The sequence below is a fragment of the Armigeres subalbatus genome, chromosome 1 (genome assembly GCF_024139115.2).
Source record: "Armigeres subalbatus isolate Guangzhou_Male chromosome 1, GZ_Asu_2, whole genome shotgun sequence".
NCBI classification, from domain to species: domain Eukaryota; kingdom Metazoa; phylum Arthropoda; class Insecta; order Diptera; family Culicidae; genus Armigeres; species Armigeres subalbatus.
Window position 1 is genome coordinate 23,260,740 of NC_085139.1, and position 24,271 is coordinate 23,285,010.

The 24,271-nt window shown below is 43.9% G+C and overlaps 1 protein-coding gene across 4 annotated transcripts in view; it reads right to left on the minus strand.

Moving 5' to 3' along the window:
* Window positions 1-24,271, minus strand: part of LOC134222701 (ankyrin repeat domain-containing protein 12) — a 509,755-nt gene that overhangs the window by 26,891 nt on the left and 458,593 nt on the right. For 3 of the 4 annotated variants that reach the window (XM_062701874.1, XM_062701871.1, XM_062701864.1), the window contains one exon: window positions 10,845-11,124. The exons of the other annotated variant lie outside the window; for it this stretch is intronic. In XM_062701874.1, coding sequence (XP_062557858.1) covers window positions 10,845-11,124 — 280 coding nt within the window. The remainder of the gene's footprint in view (window positions 1-10,844; window positions 11,125-24,271) is intronic. 4 annotated transcript variants of the gene reach the window in all.

A 24,271-nucleotide genomic window follows, 5' to 3' on the forward strand; every position in this document is an offset into this window, starting at 1 on the left:
GACAGAAACTCTTGCGAGGGCATGCGATGCGACGATGCCAAGGAGACTGGAGCCAAGGAAAAGCCGGCGGCTAAATTACTGGTGGAACGATACTCTTGCTAGCCTTCGTGCTGCGTGTCTCAGAGCCAGAAGACACTTTCAGAGAGCAAGGTCTGAAACAGTCAGAGAGGAGCGTAAGATAATCTTCCGTGAAGCTAGATCGGCCTTCAAACGGGAGATTAAAGTCAGCCAATCCAACTGCTTCAAGGAGTTGTGCCGAGAAGCTGACGCTGATCCTTGGGGCAACGCTTATCGGGTCGTAACAGCGAGGATCAAGGGTGCAGTGACGCCAGCGGAAATGTGTCTGGACAAGCTGAAGGTCATCGATGACGGTCTCTTCCCGCAGCATGATTCTACGATGTGGCCGCCTACACCGTACGCAGATGAAGACGGAGTAACCATTGCAGGTATGCAAGTCTCCAACGACGAGCTGGCATCAGTGGCGAAAGGTCTGAAGATGAAGAAAGCTCCGGGTCCGGATGGAATTCCAAACGTGGCTCTAAAAACTGCGATACTGGCGTTTCCAGATTTGTTTAGGATGGTGCTGCAGAAATGCCTAGCAGATGGTAACTTTCCGGATAGGTGGAAGATCCAGAAACTAGTGCTGCTGCCGAAACCAGGGAAACCGCCGGGGAATCCAGCATCGTATAGGCCCATTTGCCTGCTGGATACACTGGGGAAGCTTCTGGAAAGGATTATCCTTAATCGGCTGACGCAGTTCACTGAAGGCGAGACCGGCTTATCGGAAATGCAGTTCGGATTCCGAAAAGGCAGATCGACGGTGGACGCAATCAGGACGGTCATTGAAGTTTCAGAGAAAGCGGCCAAGAAGAAGAGGCGCGGCAATCGATTCTGCGCTGTAGTAACGATTGACGTCAAAAACGCTTTTAAGGTGAGTTACGGCGGCGTCCAAAAATGGCAGGCACAATGGCCGTGCTATCCCTCACCTCGCGTTTTTGCTCACACAAATGTAAATATTTAGGCGGTTAGCACATCTGTGAACCATTTTTTCGTGTATGCTGCAAGTGAGCAAAGGTGAAAAACTACTTTCCGCTTTTGCCTGTCGTTTACTTTTCGAGTTATGTGCCCTTTAAAGCGCTATGTCGATTTTTAATTGGACTTTAACGCGATTCACCTTAACAGTGCCAGCTGGGAGGCTATCGCCGCAGCGCTGCACGGTATGCGGGTTCCTGACTACTTGTGTAGAATCATTGAAAGTTACTTCCAGAACCGGATCCTGGTTTACGAAACGAATTCGGGGCAGAAGTCGATTAGGGTTACCGCAGGTGTTCCGCAAGGTTCCATTCTAGGCCCGACGCTGTGGAACATTATGTATAACGGAGTTCTAAAACTGAAGTTGCCCAAAGGCGTGAAGATTTTCGGATTCGCGGATGATGTCATTCTAACGATAACCGGAGAGTCGCTGGAAGAGGTAGAAATGCTGGTGGCGAAGACGACCGACGCAGTTGAAAACTGGATGAATGGAGTCAAACTGCAGCTTGCTCACCACAAAACAGAAGTGATGCTGGTTAGCAACTGCCGCGAGATCCAGCGTATCCAGCTTACCATAGGAGGGCACAACATACCGTCCGTGCGGGCTTTGAGGCATCTAGGAGTGATGATCGACGACCGGTTGAATTTCAACACCCATGTAGACTATTCCTGCGAAAAGGCATCTAAAATGGTCAGTGCGTTTGCAAGGATCATGCCGAACGTGGGTGGTCCTAAAAGCAGCAGTAGGCGTCTTCTGGCAGCAGTAGCATCCTCGATACTGAGGTACGGAGCTCCAGCCTGGGGAGCTGCGCTCAAGACGAAACGTAACCGCAGAAAGTTGAACAGCGTGTTTCGCCTAATGGCCGTTCGAGTCGCGAGTGCGTACCGAACCATTTCCTCGGAGGCAGTTTGCGTTATCGCAGGATGATTCCAATCTGCATAACCCTAGCAGAGGATATCGAGTGTTACCAACGGAGAGATACCAGAAATGTGAGGAAGACGGTGAGACTGGACTCTATGGTGAAGTGGCAGCAGGAGTGGGACAATGCGGATAATGGAAGGTGGACCCACCGGCTCATCCCCAATGTGTCGACGTGGGTGTATAGGGAGCATGGAGAGGTGAACTTTTACCTCACACAGTTCCTTTCCGGACATTGCTGTTTCCGTCACTATCTGCATCGGTGTGGCCATGCGTCATCGCCATCCTGCCCGGCGTGTATCAACATAGAGGAGACTCCAGAACACGTGGTATTCGATTGCCCAAGGTTTGCGGAAGTACGTAGAGGAATGCCTGCCCTACGGGCGGACAACATCGCAGAGCGAATGTGTCGCGATGAGGGTACGTGGAATGCAGTAAGCAGAGTCGTGACGCAAATACTGTCAGAGCTGCAGCGTCAATGGAGAAGGGACCAGCAAATAAGCGTCGGTTTGGAGCGAAATCCTGCACAGTGAGCAGTGTTTGGTTTCGGGTCGTCGGGGCGCCAGCGAACCGGAAGTCTTCTGCCAACCGGAATCGTTGGACCGACCTCGGCACTTGAATTGCCAACCTGCTGAAGAAAGAAGAAAGAAGAAGGAAGTGCTTCGGGTATGTAGGGCACCGCCAGTGTGGACGTCATGCACCACCGGAACTGTCGGACCACCTCTGCAACCCGAAGACGAAGACGGCGCAATGCGCGAAAGCGTCCCCTGCGATAGCCGCCGGTAGTCGGGGCACCATCAGTGCGGAAGTTTCCTTCACCGGAACTGGTGGACCACCCTCGACGCCGGGGGAAGTCAGGAGGATTCGAGTGAGGAAGTTTGCGGTACGACCGCCGAGGGATCGAGACAACGTAGCAGTGGATCTCAGCAAGCCAGTCGGCGAACTAGCCTAAGCTTAGGTTCCGGAATTTTAGAAGAAGTGCATGAGCACAGCCCCCGAAGTAGTCGCAGCATCCCGTGGTCCCGGGGGGATCGAGGCAAGGAGGATAAGGGACCCGGTTTATCCGGGAGGCACATTTTTAGCAGGGCGGGAGGAGCCCATCCCTGTTCGCCTTCGAGCATAGTGTGGATGCTCAAGGTGTCTGTCGCGCAGATTTTTGATGGCCTTTAACCCTTGTAAAAAAAAAAAAAAAAAAAAAACACACACACACACACACACACACACACACACACACACACACACACACACACACACACACACAGAGAGAAAGAAAGAAGAAAGAAGAAGGAAGTGCTTCGGGTATGTAGGGCTCCGCCAGTGCGGACGTCATCCACCACCGGAACTGTCGGACCACCTCTGCAACCCGAAGACGAAGACGGCGTTTGCGGTACGACCGCCGAGGGATCGAGACAACGTAGCAGTGGATCTCAGCAAGCCAGTCGGCGAACTAGCCTAAGCTAGGGGCCGGAATTTTAGAAGAAGTGCATGAGCACAGCCCCCCCCCCCCCGAAGTAGTCGCAGCATCCCGTGGTCCCGGGGGGATCGAGGCAAGGAGGATAAGGGACCCACACAAACACACACACACACAGACATCACCTCAATTCGTCGAACTGAGTCGATTGGTATATAACACTATGAGTCTCCGGGCCTTCTATAAAAAGTTTGTTTTTGGAGCGATCATATAGCCTTTACCGTATACTTAGTATACGAGAAAGGCAAAAAGTCAATAATAGTTTTTTTGTGCAATTATTAAAAGATATATGGTTTAAATGGGAAGACACATGTTTATGGACTCTACTTGAATTATTTGGTTTAATCTCAGGGTTTGATTACATAGCGGGCGAACAGAAGACCGGAAGCAGTGGTGTGAACGAACTGACAGAGTGAATAACAAAGTTCATACTGTGTTCAAGCAAAGCCTCCTTGGAGTTCAATTTTTTGAACGGAACACGCGTGCTGTTCTTATGATCACGGGTTCAGTTCAATATTTTTGAACGCAAACTGAACGCGTTCAAATGCAACACTGCCTACGGATAGCACTCCTTCTAGACTTTGCACCACATATAATTAAACTCGATTCTGAAACAGTTTGCTTCATTGTCAAAAAAAACGTCACGATGTCGCGTACATGTTTTTGGCAAACGGTTTCGGCTTGTTTGGTGCATGAAATTTGACTGAAAAATGTAAATATTCGCATAATCAGAGTGTTTTAATGTACATTTCCCAACACTGACCCTTACGACCGGTCACAGTTCTGTAACGATCTTGTAAAAACTCCAAATAAGTAACATCATCTCAATTGAACTACCCTGCGTCATGACAATTTTCCATGGTTAAATTAGTTCCGCCTCACATGTTTCCATCAACACAGACTTCAAGAACATGGACAGCACAACAGCCAAGGTCAGCAGTACAACCCAGAGTCCAGTTTAGATCATCAAACGAAGCACAACCGTTTATCGCACAAATACATCAACTGAACGTTGTAACAAGTACTGGTTTAGCGACGGCACCGCTAGGGCATCGCTGTGGCACAACCGGAAGTATTTCTCAACAATCATCGCAACAAGGCCACTCGGTATCGTATCGGCCAAGCGCTGATTGACAGCAGACGGACTGGAACTGACTTGTGTGGCACGTCGTGAGCTTGACAACATACTCGCCCCAGTCTTCATCCAGTACGTCTGCATAGCTTCCGGACTTCCACACCCGCTGAGGCTGCCTGCATCGAAGCAAGTGTCTTCCCATTTTGCGCCAGTGTGCTGGCGGCTATTTGCCTAAAAGCTGTCGCATAGGCAAACTTCGCCTGAACCCTAGGGCACTGTGGATATTCTAGCTGTCATTCTGAGTCACTCACCAAGGCTGGCGTTTTACAACATCGGTTCCCTCGGCTGACGTTAAAGCCTGGATCAAAAAGATCGTCTGCCAAGATTGGGAAAACCAATGGGCTGCAATGGATCACGCAACTGTTAATGTATAATCATTTTTTTGGGAAACGACTGTGGGGGTTAATCATAGATCATTAATTAACGGCTACGCAGTCTCATATGATTAAAACGAGTTTTTATTCGTCCGACGTTTCGACACGGGATTAGTGTCTTCTTCAGGGGAAGCTAAAATTTAATACATATACTAATTATACAGTCTTTGATTATGTTTGGTGTTAGTCTTACAATGATTTGTTCGCTTTTTGTCTTATGTTTTGTCCAACTTTAACTGTCTTTAACTTTCAGCTTCCCCCGAAGACACTAATCCCGTGTCGAAACGTCAGACGAATAAAAACTCGTTTTAATCATATGAGACTGCGTAGCCGTTAATTAATGATCTATGGTTAATGTTAAATGTTAAAGAAGCCGCGGCACCCTGGACCTCAAGCCTCAAGGACCAGCAAGTCATCAAAGATGGACTGTAGCACTGGATCTAGATCCAGCTTGGACCTCCTTGGCACCCCAACCCAAGTATAGGTCTCACCCACAGAGGTGTTCGGACCTCCCTGGTCTTTCCAGGGCTGCAAATCCCGACCCCTTCGCGAACAGGCTACCCGAACACCCCAACTCAGGTCGTAAGTCCCTTGCCCGTCAACCATAATCTCAACATGGCCACCGAGGAGGAGGGTGTGGAGGTGGTGTGCGAAGGGGTTTCCTCCCTAACATCGTTTCCTCAACAACCGCAAAATCCTATGCAATACGAATATAAAAGCTGTCAGAGAAAGGGCCGTTTGGCCAAATACCGTTTGATCGTATGCCATTTGGCCGTAGGCCACTAGGCCGAAAGTTGTTTGGCCGAACAGACCATTTGGTCGAATAGGTCATTTGACCGAATATGTAATATGGCCGAATAGGTCATTTTACCGAATATGTTATTTGTCCGAAAAGGTCATTTGGCCGAATAGGTCATTTAGCTGAATAGCTCATTTGTAAGAATAATTCATTCGGTAGAATGGGTCATTTGACCGAATAAGTCATTAGGCCGAATAGGTTATTTGGCCGAATAGGTAATTTGGCCGAACAGGTCGAATAGGTCGTTCGGCCGAAGTATCATTTGACGTCTCGTCAAATGATCTCACTACTCACTTCTCACTTTTCACAATGAGAAGTGAGAAATGAAGAGTGAGAAGTGAGACGTCTTAAAAGTGAGAAATGGATAGTGAGATGTCTCACTTCTTAACTCGCTCGCCCACTTCTCACTCATCATTACTCACTTCACACTTTGTAAGACTTCTCACTTTTCACACCTCATTTCTATCTATTCAAATGACTTATTCGGCCAAATGACCTGTTTAGCCGTATGACCTGTTCGGTCAAATAACCTATTTAGCCAAATGATCTGTTCGGCCAAATGTCCTATTCGGCCAAATGTCCTATTCGACCAAATGTCCTATTCGGCCAAATTTCCTATTCGGCCAAATGTCCTTTTCGACCAAATGTCCTTTTCGGCCAAATGTCGTATTCGGCTTAATGTCCCATTCGGTTAAATGTCGTATTTGCCCTAATATCCTATTCTGCCAAATGTCCTATTCGGCCTAGTGTCCTATTCGACCAAATGTCGCATTCGGCCTAATGTCCTATTCGACCAAATGTCCTATCCGGTCAAACGACCTATTCGGCCAAATGTCCTATTCAGCCAAATTTCCTATTCGGCCAAATGACCTATTCGGCCGGATGACCCGTTCGGCCAAATGACTTTCGGCCAGATGAGTTTCGGGTTAATGGCTTGTTTGGCCTAGTGGCATTCGGCCGAATGAATTTCAGCCAAACCACCTTCCCCACTCAGAGTGAGCCGTTTCTGCAATATTGTTTTATCTTTGTCATCATTAAACTGACGTTATGACCAGACATCATGCACGCGTACAAAAAATTATGAGATTGAGCAACGACTGCTACGCGCACATAAAATTTAGCGTACGCGAGTCTCACGAAGCTTGTGTACCTCACATTAACATTGGTGAGTCGCATTGAGACATCTCAATGTGATCAGCTCATGCGCTGTTTGCCATGGCAAACTTTTGCAAACAACAGCGGAGGTGCGTAAAACAGCTTGGGCGGGAAATTTTCATTCAATAATATCGTTGCCTAAGTAACCCCAGCTATACATTCCTAGCGCATGAAATGAGTCTCATGAGGCGTACATTGAGACACGCTCACTCAGTTATTTTATGCGCGCGTTAGCTTCTCTCGTCGCACTGAATCGGTGCTACGTGAGCTTTTGTAGCTCACGGCACACTGTCTCATCCATGTATACCCGAGAATTAGGAGACTCTGGTTATGACCAGTTTGCGGAAGACAACTTCTCCCTACCGTGATTGATGTCCTTTACCCTGTTTAGTTGATCAGCTTATTTTTATCAACCAACCAAGTTTTGGAGTTTTTTAAAATGTGTTATTATAATTTTCTTTATTAATTATTATGTATTGTATTCTTTGCTTGCGGAAGGTCCCTAGATTGGACATGAGGATCGTCGCTTCCAGCATACGCGACGTTAGGCATAAGGACGATAGGCATAATTGACGTTAGACATAATGGACGTTTGGCACAATTTTGCCTTTTTTTGTCATGGGCTATTCTTAACCAAGTCAACACAAAATCCTCTGCTTAACCCAGTCAACACAAAATCGTATATGATGCAACAAAAGATGCTAAGGTGTAGGCGATATACGTACATATTGTATGGGGCAGTATTCATATCGCCTCCACTTTAGCATCTTATGTAATATCATATACGATATTTTATTACCTGGAAACGTCATTATACCTAACAGGGTTGTGGTTCACAATTTGGCATAGCGGATATTTGGCATAACATACATTTGGCATAATTTTGAACTGCACGAAAAGTGTGTGTCATTTGACATAACAGACATTTGGCATAAAGAAGAAACCCCATTCACACCGAGTAAACGCCTACTTGTACAGAAGGAATCACCCCGAGCAACACACATGTTGTAAAGTAGTTAAAGTAACCCATATACAACCGAATTTGGTCACATTTGAGTTGTTGCAATCACATGAGCGTGGATTGTGCTACTAGGGACATCCACCATTACCCTAACCCTGGCCAACGCTTACTTTTATAAAAGAGATCACATCTACCATTGCCTTAATCAGGGCGAGCGCTTGCTTTAAGGTCACTCTTGACGGAATCCAAGTTTCAAAGTGCTCGCGTTTTCGGGAGCACACCACTCGATACGGAAGCAACGCACAACTGTCATTTGTGTGTTTCACGCATTCTGCAACGCAGCACAGCTAAATCAACAAAAATGACAGTTGTGCGTTGCTTCCGTATCGAGTGGTGTGCCCCCGAAATCGCGGGCACTTTGAAACTTGGATTCCGTCAGGAGTGACCTTTAAAGAAGGGATCGTATATGTCATTGTCTAAATCCGAGAAAAGGCCTATTTTTCAAGATGGCATCCGGGAAAACGCCTACTTTCAAAGAATGAATCACTTCCACCATTGTTTTAATCCGGGCCAGTGCCTACTTTTAAAGAAGGGATCACATCCACCATTCTTCGTTATGCCCCTTACTTTTGACGTTGTTCACAATTATACAAAATGTGTGCCAAATGGCCTTTATGTCAAATGACTTTTTGCCAATTCACAAAAATAAAAAAAAAGAAAAAAAATCTGGTATTATTGGTATGTTTCTTCGACCAAACTACTGTGCCTCAAATTGCAATACGCAGTTTGACGACGAAATGAATCTTTGAAAGCCTTTCAAGGAAAAATGTTTAAAATCATTAAAATTGTAAAAAAAAAATTATAATTGTGATAAAAAGCTCCACACAAAACTCAACATTTGAATTATTGATTGCCCTCCTCCTCAGTACGACCATTGCATCCATTCGCTAGAAACAATCGCACAAATTGGAACTATTTACTATTGTTGCAGCCCAGGGTGGCACCGCACCGTTCGTTGCCCGGGTGTACAAATTACTGGCTAGCAATGCAATGGCGGTAGTATAAATAGAGTAATCACAAACTCACGGACGACGGCGACGCTTTATTGAGCGGTAGTAAAAGTTGCAATTGTAATCGACACTCTTCCCATCGGGCGCGTGGACCTGCCCTCCGAAGGGGGCTCCGTTGACGTGAGTTGATTTAGTCACGGAACGGATATTCAATTCACCGACCAAGGCGGACTCCGATCCGAACAGTATGGTGCGGATGGTGATTATAGGTCGATTGTTCCATTCGATACAGTTACGAGAAAGGATTTTAATTAGGTTGAGGGAAATTGATGCCTGCCACTGACGGGGATGTGACCGCAACACTAATTGACAGTTGATGATTTATTATCGTACTTATTCGGAATTGATTGGTGGATAATTTGAAGGTATGCGTTTATTGTCCGCCTACATTGTATGCACCTGCAAAGAGTTTTCTGTTTTGAAATAAAGATACGATGCACAGATCCCCTATCCTAGACATAAAAACTTATTTTCATAAAATATTATTGATATAATTTGTTAAAGTTCTATACAATACAAATATCGTAGGCTAAAAGAATTGATAAAATTTAGAATATTTATTCTAAACTAGGTGACCCGGCAGACGTTGTCCTGCATAGTAGGCGAAAACGCGCGGTGAACTGCCCATGCAAAATTGCCATACTAATTTTAGTTTTTCACGATTTACTCAACCTAACTCGTGAATTTCGCATGAGGAAATATCATATAAACCCGTCGGAAACGATAACGAACATAATTGCTGAAGGAATGAAGAAAATCCGTCCAGCCGTTTTCGAGTTATGCGGATACGAACACAGACCATTTCATTTTTATTATATAGAAGATCTACATGGTCAGGATTTTTAATGGAATACTGGACCGGATTCCAGATAGTATCTGATTGTAATTCGTATTTCAGATTTTTTTCATTCCTAACATTACAAGTTTTTCTGCTCTTCTGTTTTCAGTTCTTCAAATCTTCAGTTCCTTCCTCTCATCTAGTTGGTTCTTCAGTATTTTGGTTATTTAGTTGGAATGTTCTTCAAATCTTCATTTATTCAGTCCTCCATTTCTTCAACTCTTTTGAGAACCTCAATACTTTGGTTTTTCAATTGTTTACTTTGCCGTTTTTTTTTTTTAAATATTGGATTAATTTTAATTATTTTCAATTTTGTTTAAAGCTATGTTCAAGATATAATTAAATATGCTTTAGAATTAAAGCTCTAGTATCACCCGAAATACCCAATTCAAAGCTTAGAATCAATTATTCACATTGATGAGCACACGGTTCGCTTCCAACGATTATGAAAATAAACTTCTGTGGAAATTACATTTTCCAGTAACAACAAAGATCACTGTCATAAAAGCATCATGGCACGCGTTCTCGGTTCTGCTTACAAACACACACATACGTTACTCAACGGGATCAGTTTGATGGAACTGTTTAATCCCATCCTTCTCAGAGCAAAACAATTCAACGGGTTTTACGTCTTCATCCATCGAGTGAATCAAGCACAAAAACAGTAAACCCCATAAAACAACAGTGGCACAACACACCCATCATGTTGTTGTACCGTACGCAGAACTTTGCGCTCCTGAGTGGGCGAAACCAATTGACTAAAATGTTCACATCCCAGAATATGTTGCAAACTTATCTCAAACATTCAAAATGAACAATAGGAATACAAATATAGTAATAAAAATAATTGTTCAGCAAATCAAATTTTTCTTGCTCGCTGTTAAATGCTTTTTTGAAAAATTTCCACCATTTTGCGGAGTAATCTTCCAGCTACCAAACTGAACTTATTCCACATCCAGACAGTTATTCACCCCCCACTGCCGCACACCGTAGATCGTAAAAACGGCGCATTCAATAACAATTCAATTGCCGTGCCGTAATTCGTCTGTTAGACACCCATTACATGTATGATTCTGAGTGCGGTACTCACCTCGTCGTACACCTCGGAGATGTTCTGGAAGTTGTACGTCTCGCGCTTCTGCAGGCTCTTCAGGGTGTCGTACAGGAACAGCTCGAAGTTCTTGAACGAGTACTCCGAGTAGGGGTAGCGCTTCAGCGTCGAGCCCGTCTCGTAGCCCAGCTCGATCGTCGATTTGTGATAGTCGTCGACGGCCCGCTTCACGAGCGCACTCTCGTTCACCTTGGTCGAACGGATCTGCAGGCTTTTCAGCTCGAGCAGGTGTTGGAAAATTTTCCTCTCCATGTAATATCTGGAAGAGGATTTTTGGTTGTCCGATGTGGGGGGAAAGGACCGAAGGGAATGGGGGATGTTGGGTTTTCGTTTGTTGCGTTTGCGGTGATTGGATACCGAAGGAATACAATGTTGGGTGAGTTGGTATTTTTTTGAAAGGAACAAGTGGTCAGGGAAATAGGAAAGAGAGCAAATAAATTCGTTTGATTTGAGGAGCACAAAATTGGAAAAAACTGATAACACACACAGAGCAGTTGAAGGGTAGCAAGCAAACTCTGACTGACTGACTGACGAGCTGACTGAGGGATGGTATCTGCTGATAAAGCCCGCATTTTGATGAGGAATGGGGATGAGAACTTGGACAGATATGTTTCGTATGGAAACGGAATGAAGGGATGCCCTTGAAGCAATGCCAATTTCGACCGAACGAGCATGGAGCGAGATGAGATGTGATGAATGACTTTCCCCCGCTTGTTATTGAATTTAGAAATCGTTTGGGGCTTCTAGTTCTACACTACACACAATGGATGGACTATACGAATAGGATCTACTTCCTTAGCATTTCAACGCACGTAACTCCAATATGTTGTGCGATTTTTCAACGCTTAATTTTTGCTACATTTACCTACTGGATCTCCTACGGTTGCTCCACTCTTGGCAAGGAAATGCTAACTCTACAAATTTACTGCGCGCCACGGCTATCTACTTCCAAGTGGAATCGGTGGTTTGGGGAATCATTGGCGTAGCAAGGATTTTGATTCTGGGGCGGCACGGTTTTTGGCCCAACCAGAGCGGATATTTGGAAAGATGTGTCTCCGATGGCACAATTTCGAAAGAGAAGAAAGCAGTATGCAGTTTGAATACCATCCATTCTTTTGGACCGGTTCTATGATCGTGATCTATTGATGTTATAAATTAGCAGGAAATCAGGACTCAGGAGGTCGAGGTAGAGCTAACCACCGTCAGTAGAAACTTGAGTCACGTGCCTGGAAACATTAAAAATCGTACCGTTTTTCTGTCAAAATCGTACCGGTTGCTAATTGTTTGAAAATGACAATCGATTACTTCGATCGGCGGTATCACATTTTTAAAAGGGCAGCTTGTTGTTAGCTTGGCCGTGTTGCTGGGTATTTAAATTTAAATTTATGACAAAATTCAAAAGTTTGTTCTTTTTTTTTTTGGGTAAAATGAATTTATGCTTGACTGCAAATGATGTATGCATAATTCTCAAGTTATGCTTATTTAAAAGTTTTTAAATTAAAACACTCGATTTGAAGCATTATTAAACAACTTTTTATCCATTTCACTGTAAAACTTATCTAATTCCATACAAACAAATGTCCAATGGTACATAACATGTTTTTGTACGAATAATGGAAGAAATGAACGAGGTCGCGAGAGGGCGGGTTTACAATTCGCTGTCACCAATTTTTTCCAATCCAGTATTTTTTCAATGTGAAGTGTTCTTTTGATACCAAAATGTTTTATAAACTGTGTATGGAGGGAATCACCAAATAATCACGATGGACCATGGATGGAGATGCAGGCGGCGTGGGACACAAAGTCTGGTACTGGATCGTTGCTCTACAATATCGCGGGTACTTGGCTTGCCTTAAAACAGCGTTGGCTAGAAACCAGACAAACAGGAACTGACACACCTACTTCGGATTGGGAACCCTACGCATCTGCTCCTGCTGGCAAGACTAAATGAGGAAGAACATAGTTTTGCTCAGAGCGTTAATGAATAAAGCTTCCAAAGAATGATTAAATTGGTTATGATTAAATCATTTAAGTCTATGATTTAAGATTATGATTAATGATTTTTTTCATTTTTGACAATGATTAATGATTATGATTAACGATTAAAATAATTTTTCACAATGATTAACGATTATGATTAACACGTACGTCCCCAACCCCCATTTTACGACAAAACTCAAAATTCAAAACCATGCAGCTCAGCCAATTTCTAACGGATTTTCAAGCAATCTTCTGGAATCGATCACAAAATTCCTATAGTTCTAGGAACCGAGGTCAATTTTTGTGCAATGGCCATGGTTCCGGAGATATTCCGGGGAGTACTGGGGTTACCTCCCTCCCGGAAAAAATGGTCACTTGCAGATCGGCTTCGAAATCCATCGTGCGACATGTCAAACTTCATGATTTTGCAAAACAAGTACACTGGAGTACACTTCGGCGACTTTCGTTCGAATTGACCACCCTCCGGGTGCTTCCAGGGCCTGGTTCCCTTGGGGAAGTGGCCAATATCCGTTCAATCTTGGAACCCATCTTGCGGCATGTCAAACTTCATGATTTTGCAAAACAAGTACAATGGAGTAAATTTCGGCGATTTTCGATCGAATTGGCCACCCACCGGGTACTTCTAGAGCCTGGTTCCCTTGGGGAAGTGGCCAATTTTAGTTGAATCTTGGAATCCATCTTGCGACATGTCAAACTTCATGATTTTGCAAAACAAGTACACTGGAGTACACTTCGGCGACTTTCGATCGAATTGGCCACCCTCCGGGTACTTCCAGGGCCTGGTTCCCTTGGGGAAGTGGCCAATATTCGTCCAATCTTGGAACCCATCTTGCGACATGTCAAACTTCATGATTTTGCAAAAAAAGTACACTGGAGAACATTTCGGCAATTTTCGATCGAATTGGCCACCCTCCGGGTGCTTCCAGGGCCTGGTTCCCTTGGGGAAGTGGCCAATTTTCGTTGAATCTTGGAATCCATCTTGCGACATGTCAAACTTCATGATTTTGCAAAACAAGTACAATGGAGTAAATTTCGGCGATTTTCGATCGAATTGGCTACCCTCCGGGTACTTCCAGGGCCTGGTTCCCTTGAGGAAGTGACCAATATCCGTTCAATCTTGGAACCCATCTTGCGGCATATCAAACTTCATGATTTTGCAAAACAAGTACACTGGAGTACATTTCAGCGATTTTCGATCGAATTGGCCACCCTCCGGGTACTTCCAGGGCCTGGTTCCCTTGAGGAAGTGTCCAATATCCGTTCAATCTGGGAACCGATCTTGCGACATGTCAAACTTCATGATTTTGCAAAACAAGTACACTGGAGTACATTTCAGCGATTTTCGATCGAATTAGCCACCCTCCGGGTGCTTCCAGGGGCTTGTTCCCTTGGGGAAGTGGCAAATTTTCGTTGAATCTTGGAAACCATTCTGCGACATGTCAAACTTCATGATTTTGCAAAACAAGTACAATGGAGTAAATTTCGGCGATTTTCGATCGAATTGGCCACCCTCCGGGTACTTCCAGGGCCTGGTTCCCTTGGGGAAGTGGCCAATATTCATCCAATCTTGGAACCCATCTTGCGACATGTCAAACTTCGTGATTTTGAAAAGCAAGTACACTGGAGTACATTTCGGCGATTTTTGATTGAATTGGCCACTCTTTGGGTACTTCCAGGGCCTGGTTTTCTTGGGGAAGTGGCCAATATTTGTCCAAACTTGGAACCCATCTTGCGACATGTCAAACTTCATGATTTTGCAAAACAAGTAAACTGGAATCCATTTCGGTAGTTTTCGATCGGATTGGCCACCTTCCGGGTACTTCCATGCGCTGATTGATATTTTACCGGCGGTGGCCTGATAGATCAATTGCAGCCAGTGGCGGCGGTGTGGCGCCATCACGCCTTTGGTGATTGGCGGCGGCGTGGTTCGGCGTGAACCAGTTTCAAGCGCCAAAATTTCTTCAGAAGTATCTCCAGGAATTCTTCCAGAAAATCCTCTACGAGTTTTTTCAAAAGTCAAGAAATCCTTTGGACATTTCTCCAGATATTTCTCCATAAGTGCCTCTGGGAAATTCTTCCAGATACTCCTCCCGGATTTCGTCTGGAAGTTCATTTAGGAAGCTTTTCCAAGAATTCCTCCAGGAATTCCTACGGAAGTTCCTCCAGGAATTTCTACGGAAGTTCCTCCAGGAATTCCTACGGAAGTTCCTCCAGGAATTCCTACGGAAGATCCTCCAGGAATTTCTACGGAAATTCCTCCAGGAATTCCTACGGAAGTTCCTCCAGGAATTCCTACGGAAGTTCCTCCAGGAATTCCTACGGAAGTTCCTCCAGGAATTCCTACGGAAGTTCCTCCAGGAATTCCTACGGAAGTTCCTCCAGGAATTCCTACGGAAGTTCCTCCAAGAATTCCTACGGAAGTTCTTCCAGGAATACCTACGGAAGTTCCTCCAGGAATTCTTACGGAAGTTCCTCCAGGAATTCCTAAGGAAGTTCCTCCAGGAATTCCTACGGAGGTTCCTCCAGGAATTCCTACGGAAGTTCCTCCAGGAATTCCTACGGAAGTTCCTCCAGGAATTCCTACGGAAGTTCCTCCAGGAATTCCTACGGAAGTTCCTCCAGGGATTCCTACGGAAGTTCCTCCAGGGATTCCTACGGAAGTTCCTCCAGGGATTCCTACGGAAGTTCCTCCAGGAATTCCTACGGAAGTTCCTCCAGGAATTCCTACGGAAGTTCCTCCAGGAATTCCTACGGAAGTTCCTCCAGGAATTCCTACGGAAGTTCCTCCAGGAATTCCTACGGAAGTTCCTCCAGGAATTCCTACGGAAGTTCTTCCAGGAATTCCTACGGAAGTTCCTCCAGGAATTCCTACGGAAGTTCCTCCAGGAATTCCTACGGAAGTTCCTCCAGGAATTCCTACGGAAGTTCCTCCAAGAATTCCTACGGAAGTTCTTCCAGGAATACCTACGGAAGTTCCTCCAGGAATTCTTACGGAAGTTCCTCCAGGTATTCCTACGGAAGTTCCTCCAGGAATTCCTACGGAGGTTCCTCCAGGAATTCCTACGGAAGTTCCTCCAGGAATTCCTACGGAAGTTCCTCCAGGAATTCCTACGGAAGTTCCTCCAGGAATTCCTACGGAAGTTCCTCCAGGGATTCCTACGGAAGTTCCTCCAGGGATTCCTACGGAAGTTCCTCCAGGATTTCCTCCGGAAGTTCCTCCAGGACTTCCTCCGAAAGTTTCTCCAGGAGTTCCCCCGGAAGTTCCTCCAGGAATTCCTCCGGAAGTTTTTCCAGGAATTCCTCCGGAAATTCCTCCAGGAATTCTTTCCTAAGTTCCTCCGGAAGTTCCTCCGGAAGTTCCTCCAGGAATTCTTCCGGAAGTTCCTCCAGGAATTCATCCGGAAGTTCGTCCATGAGTTCCTCCGGAAGTTCTTCCAGGAATTACTCCGGAATTTCTTCCAGGAATTCCTCCGGAATTTCCTCCAGGAATTCCTCCGGAATTTCCTCCAAGAATTCCTCCGGAATTTCCTCCTGGAATTCCTTCGGAATTTCCTACTGGAATTCCTTCGGAATTTCCTCCTGAATTCCTTCGAATTTCCTCCTGGAATTCCTTCGAATTTCCTCCTGAATTCCTTCGAATTTCCTCCTGAATTCCTTCGAATTTCCTCCTGGAATTCCTTCGAATTTCCTCCTGAATTCCTTCGAATTTCCTCCTGAATTCCTTCGGAATTTCCTCCTGGAATTTCTTCGGAATTTCCTCCTGGAATTCCTTCGGAATTTCCTCCTGGAATTCCTTCGGAATTTCCTCCTGGAATTCCTTCGGAATTTCCTCCTGGAATTCCTTCGGAATTTCCTCCTGGAATTCCTCCGGAAGTTCCTCCTGGAATTCCTCCGGAAGTTCCTCCTGGAATTCCTCCTGAATTTCCTCCAGAATTTCCTCCAGAATTTCCTCCAGGAATTCCTCCGGAATTTCCTCCGGGAATTCCTCCGGAATTTCCTCCAGGAATTCCTCCGGAAGTTCCTCCAGGAATTCCTCCCGAAGTTCCTCCAGGAATTCATCCGGAAGTTCTTTCAGAAATTCCTCCAGAAGTTCTTCAAGGAACTCCTTCGGAAGTTCCTCCAGGAATTCCTCCCGAAGTTCCTCCAGGAGTTCCTCCGGAAGTTCCTCCAAGAAGTTCCAGTTATTCCTCCGGGAGTTTCTCCAGGAATTCCTCCGGAAGTTCTTCCAGTAATTCCTTTAGAAGTTCCTACATTCATTCTTCCGGAAGTTTCCCCAGTACTTTCTCCGGAAGTTTTTCTAGTAATTCCTCTGGAAGTTCCTTCAGTAATTCCTCCGGAAATTCGTACCGGAATTCTTCCGGAAGTTCCTTCAGGAATTCCTGCCGAAGTTCCTCCGGGAATTCGTCCGGACGTTCCTTCAGGATTTATCCAATATGCTCCACCAGGAAAATCCTCCAGAAATTTGGTGGTCAATTCCAGTTTCCAGAGGAATTCCTGGAGGAACTTCCGGAGCAATTCCTGGAGGAACTTCTGGAAGAATTCATGGAGAAACCTTCGGAGGAATTCCTGGAGAAACTACCGGAGGAATTCTCGGAGGAACCTCCGGAGGAACTCCTGGAGGAACTTCCAGATGAATTCCTAAAATAGCTTCCGGAGGAATTCCTGAAGGAACTTCCAGACGAAATCAAAGAGGAGTTTCTGGAGTAACTTCCCAGAGGCACTTACGGAGGAATGTCCAAAGGAATTTCTTGACGATCTTTTTAAAAACTAGTGGAGGAACTTCTGGAAGAATTCCTTGATGAATTTCTGAAGAAATTTTGGCGCTTGAACTGGTTTACGCCGATCCACTCCACCGCTGATCACTAACGGCGTGACGCCGCCGCTGCTGCCTGAAAATGATCTATCACGCCACCGCCGGTAAAATATCAATCAGCGCACAGGTCTACCTGGAAGTACCCGGAAGGTGGCCAATTCGATCGAAAATCGCCGAAATGTACTTCAGTATACTTGTTTTGCAAAATCATGAAGTTTGACATGTCGCAAGATGGGTTCCAGGATTAAACGGATATTGACCACTTCCGCAAGGGAACCAGGCCCTGAAAGCATCCGGAGGGTGGCCAATTCGATCGAAAGTCGCCGAAATATACTCCAGTGTACTTGTTTTGCAAAATCATGAAGTTTGACATGTCGCAAGATGGGTTCCAAGATTGAACGGATATTGGCCACTTCCCCAAGGGAACCAGGCCCTGGAAGCACCCGGAGGGTGGCCAATTCGATCAAAAGTCGCCGAAATGTACTCCAGTATACTTGTTTTGCAAAATCATGAAGTTTGACATGTCGCAAGATGGGTTCCAAGATTGAACGGATATTGGCCACTTCCCCAAGGGAACCAGGCCCTGGAAGCACCCGGTGGGTGGACAATTCGATCGAAAGTCGTTGAAATGTACTCCAGTGTACTTGTTTTGCAAAATCATGAAGTTTGACATGTCGCTCGATGGATTTCGAAGCCGATCTGCCAGTCACCATTTTTTCCGGGAGGGAGGTAACCCCAGTACTCCCCGGAATATCTCCGGAACCATGGCCATTGCACAAAAATTGACCTCGGTTCCTAAAACTATAGGAATTTTGTGATCGATTCCAGAAGATTGCTTGAAAATCCGTTGGAAATTGGCTGAGCAGCGTGGTTTTGAATTTTGAGTTTTGTCGTAAAATGGGGGTTGGGGACGTACGTGTTAATGAATAAAACGTTTGAAGTATGATTAACGATTATCGATCGTGATTAAATGTTGACAGAATATGTGTATGATTAATGATTAACGATCGATATGATTAATGAATAGTGATTATGAATAATCATATTAAATGATTTGCATAGTGATCAATAGTCAAGTAACCTTTCTTCCAAATTGGGTTATTGAAGGGTATAAAATTATATGATTTTGATTGAAGATTAATGAATAAAAGCGATGTATGCAATGATTAAAATTGATGATTAATGAATAAACTCAAAACAATTATGAATATGATTAGTGATTAATGATTGAATTTAAAATTATATGATTAACGATTAGTGATTAATGATTAAATCATATTTTTTGTATGACTATGATTAATGAATAATGATTAAATAACCCATTATTCATTAATCATGATTAAATCTATGATCAATCACTAATGCTCTGATTCATACCATGTACCCGGGTCAATACCATTCGAGAACAGGGAATCGGTGCGCAAATTGTTTAATTTCTCATTTTTGTGATTTTTTTCAGCAGTGAGAACGCCGGAAAACAACAAAACACGACACAAGTTTAGCCTAAATTGCCTGTTTTGCGAGTGTTATTGATATGGGAGCATTGGTAGTGGAGCAGATACCCTATATTTATTCTGGCCTTTGTTTGCCTTCTATTTTGACTATCTTCAAATCTTCCTTCTCATAGCCTATTTCAAATATATCTCTTTTGTCAACTTTTGTTTGTAGAAAATGCATTTTAGGCATAGCTAATTCTTTGAATAGAAAATAGATCAGAGTGTGTTTTTATATGATATACAGATTGTTCAGAAGCTTTTGATCTGCTTGTGCGGTCGATATGTGAATAGATTTAATTAATCGCAATGCTGTACTTGGAAACATGCCTCAGAGACGTTTATTTAGGAGTATCAAATTTTCTGTCGGAATTAAGGAAAAAAAGTAGATCATGTTTGTTTGTTGCTTGAAAGGTCACGTACAGTCGTGATTTATTTAGTAGGCAGAACGATCGGCCGGTCATGACATAATTTGTTCTGCTTTGTGCGGTTAGCAGAACGATCGCCCGATCATCGAAATGTTGTTCTGCTTTGTGCGGGTGAGTAAATTAATTAGAAAGTGAAGATGCTCGATGAAGATGTTCGCGTCAATAAGCAGAACGATCGGCCGGTCATCGAAGATATTGTTCTGCTTTGTGCGGTTAGCAGAAAGATCGGCTGGTCATCGACAATTTTGTTCTGCTTAGTGCGGTCGGTAATTAAAATAATTAGTGTTCGTTCGATTATCTTTTGACTTGATCAAACTACACGCTATACACGGCAAATCGTTTACCAAAACGAACCCTGCCACAATACCTACCCCATATATCCAACATCCCAGTGATTTCTCGTGGAAGTGCAGATGACTCGTCGGCTTCTACCAAAGCGACTATCATGTCAACATTTTCCCACCCATTCCTTAATTGACCTGCATTCGGACACGGCCGGCGCTGGTATTGCTTATTTTTGGGTCACCAGTTCTTACACATTGAAGATGATGTTAGTCCCAAACTTCATCTGTTGGTTCTCTGTGTAATTACAGCTGACCTGGCAATAACGGAGTAGCAACCGTGGGCGGTCAATCATGCTCATGCTCATGCTCATGCGAATAATGGAAGAAATGAACGAGAAAACATTATTTTTTAGATATATTATTTGGCGGATTTTTCCATAAAAATATTCGGAAGCACTGCACTGGCCACAACCTCGTCGAAGCAATCGACTAAAAGATATTTTAGTTACTAGATAAAGATTGTCGCTTCGGTTCCCTTTGTTCTGCTGTCCGAAACATGTGTGGTACATACCTGTCAAATCGTATGGATTTTCCTTCTTTGACATTTAGCTCCCCTATCCTCACCAGCAAAAGATGTTCCGGACAGCGACGACAGCGACAATCTTTATCTAGTAACTAAAATATCTTTTAATCGACTGAAGAAACAACAAGGCAGTCACAATTAAATTGTCACATCCTACCCTACACGGAAGAAAAAAAGTACCCAACGTTGAGTTTTTTTAACTTACTTTTTAGTTAATTTTTCTCCTTCATCCACTCTTTCTTCTGTTGTCAAAAACAAAAGAGCGAAACAATCCAACGACGCCAGTTCAATACGGGAGCCAACTTTGAGTTTATTGATTGAACTTAAAATTGAGTGAAATAAACCTCCAGTTGGGTAAATAAATTTTCTGTTGGGTACACAGAGAAAAATTCCGTGGTTATAACTACTATTTTGTAGACTACGCTCTGTTTTTAAAACTATCATGAAGTTTCAGTAAATTTTACCATAGTTTCAAAGAAATTCAGCACTGTTTCAGTTCATGTGACAACATTCCGCATGGGCCACAGTAGATTTTTACGGCGCGCATGGTAAAATCAAAGACCAACGCGCACTGGGAGTTTTCGAAAGGAAAGTGTTGCGTACCATCTATGGTGGGGTGCAGATGGCGGACGGTACGTGGAGGAGGCGAATGAACCACGAATTGCATCAGCTGTTGGGAGAACCGTCCATCGTTCACACCGCGAAAATCGGAAGACTGCGGTGGGCCGGGCACGTAGCCAGAATGTCGGACAGTAATCCGGTGAAAATGGTTCTCGACAACGATCCGACGGGAACAAGAAGGCGAGGTGCACAGCGGGCAAGGTGGATCGATCAGGTGGAGGACGACTTGCGGACCCACCGCAGACTGCGTGGTTGGCGAAGTGCAGCCTTGAACCGAGCTGAATGGAGAAGTCTTTTATGTGCAGCACAGGCCACTCCGGCCTTAGTCTGATGATAAATAAATAAATGGTAAAATCAAACGGATTTGTTATCTGCTGAAAATCGTCGGTGCATATTCTTAAAATAACCCTTGGAATGGTAGTTTCGACTGCAATATTTTTTTGCGTGTACTTTTTTAACATGGGAGTAAAGGCAAACTACACTGAACCAAAGTATCCTCCTTGGAACGACTGAATTAGCATTCCGCGTTTTTGAAATACGATCCCTCCCTTTACCATATGCTCCCCTGTTACATCTGACACACCCACTTGAAATCGAATGAAAATCATCCGAAAAGCGTACAATGCTTTTGATGTTCATTGTATGTTTTGTCATTCCATGCGAAGACATTGTCTGCACCAAACCACCAATAACTTTTAGCCCGCTGAAAACCAGTTATTAGAGGGGGCAGCAGGGACTATGTCCAAGGGCTTGACGACCCCTCCCCATGGCCACTGGGAGTTAAGGGGCCTGCCTAGGATGTGGTGGGGTTTGACAGTGGGCGCTATTGAACCTCTGCAAAAAGCTGCATGTGTCTAGAGGCAGGCCCTATCAAACCCAGTCAACACATGAAAGTATATGGTGTCGTGTAGGCTGTTGAAGTGAAGGCGATATAGGTGCTTCTCCATACAACATGTATGTATATCGGGTATCTATATCGTCTCCAATTTAGCATCTTGTATTGCACCATGTACGACTTTATATTGACTGAAAAGCGACCGTGTGCCGCTCAAAGCGCACAAGCCCAACATGAGTGCCAACCGGCACATCAGGATTAATACAGTAGCCGTTCGATAACTGCAAAATGTTTACTTTTCAGTTAAAGAATGCCGTTCGATAACTGCAACGCATTCTAGATGTCAAACGGTTGTCAATCGACGTCAGATGCAATAAAAGTGCATCTAAATGTGCAGCGCAATGTAGCTGTCATTGAGTTTGACATCAGTTTGAAGTTTAGCGGTGAGAACTGCAAAACTGTTGCAACTATCGAATTGCAGTTAAAAAGCATTGCAGTTAAATGACTAGCAGTTATCGAACGTCTACTGTACCAGTGAGATCCTGATTACAGTATACTGGTTACGGCAAGCGACAAACACACGCGCAATAAACGTAAATTAACAAAATATGTCTGGCTACATTCTTATTTAACGTCAAATAGAGATAACATAATTAGCTTTCCGATTACTATTAATTCGGTTGAACATCCGTGATTATTACTTTATTTTCAATTTAAATCCCGCTTCTTTTTTACTCACACGACCTCACCCCAACTAGCGAATGCCGTTCGCTAATTGGGGCGCTTTGACAAGCGTCAATGTTGTTTACTTTTTGCATTGAACAAAGGAAAATTTTACGCGCCAGAAAACATCGATCCCGCCAAACACGGAAACAAAACGTCAACGCGTTTTTGACATCACATTCTGACGTTTAGCTGCTTTTTAATTGGGTTTCGCCCCAATTAGCGAACCCCCAACTAAAAAGCGCCCCAACTAGAAAAACCCCAATTAGCGGACGTTCACTGTACTATGTAAACTAAAATGGTTCAAAATGTTTAAAATAAAAATGAATCAATAAAGCATGTTTCTTTCTATTTTAAAAACGAAAAATTTATTATAATCTTCAGAATATTCATCACTTGAATTTCATGCAGAAACAATAAAGACCGCATCTGTATAAGGTATGAGCTTCATTCAAAAACGATTCAATTCTATTCGATTTTTGTTTTGGCTAGGGTAAAGTGCCCAATGGTGGACCCCCAACCAATAGTGGACCCTCCAGACATTTTTTCATTATTACAGCACAATGGAAACATTTTGCTATGAAATTCCATCGGGAGAACCTACCTTACAGTCCTATGATTTGATTACATGCATTGAAAATGCTACGGAAAGTAAAATTAGTTGATTTTTTACAATTTTATAAAAAATAAACACGAGAGTGTCCATTATAGGAATATTTTGGGGGGCCCATAATAGGGAAGAAGAACGTCCCGAAACGAAACATGAAAATCAAATGAAATGTCGACTATAGGGAACCAATTTCCTATTATGAACCCCCAGGGGGTCTAGTATAGGGCAAATTTAGTCCGACTTTACAATGTTAATTTTAAGAATAACGTCGAGTATTTGAGTGTTTTATGTATGAATCGTAAAGAGGAGATGCAGAGCTTGATATTAGATATCACGCAAAATTAATATTTTGAAAATTTCCACTCGTTATGCCAGGAAGAGCAAAATTTCGCTACTAGGGGGTCCACTATTGGGCATTTTACCCTACCATTCGGATTTTGGATGATTCGCATTTGGTGCTTGTCAACAGGTGTCGGGGACGATCGAATGCTGATCATGCCGAAAACGTATGATGTTCGTTAAAGGGCTGGGACGAATCAACTGTCAGGCGTTATAAGGCTGATGTATTGGTTCAGTGTACTTTGACCCCATTTACTCAATTTTGGCTTCCCGTACGAATGTTCGAGGCTGGGTGTATTGAACTCACTATTGGGTAGATTATTTCTTCCGTGTAGCTTGTCAGTTAATTGACTTCTCCAAATAAATGAAAGTGTGCGTGACTTCTCTGTATTCCTGTCAATGTGTGCTGTCTTCCTCCAAAAGTATTCGTGATATTTTTGCCGCTACAAGATTACCACCCACTTTTATTTTATATATCCTATACAGTGACGTTGGTGTGCGAAAAACTGCGCTTGGAGAACTCAATAACTGGAAGTGCATAATGAACACTAATGTCGAATTCGTTTTTGAACCTGGGTCAGTGCCAACCCGAACCCTGAATAAAAAAAAACGTTTTCAGTTCCATCTGTCATTGGATATGGTGGTGTGCGTGACATCGTGTTTGTTTTGATTCGAA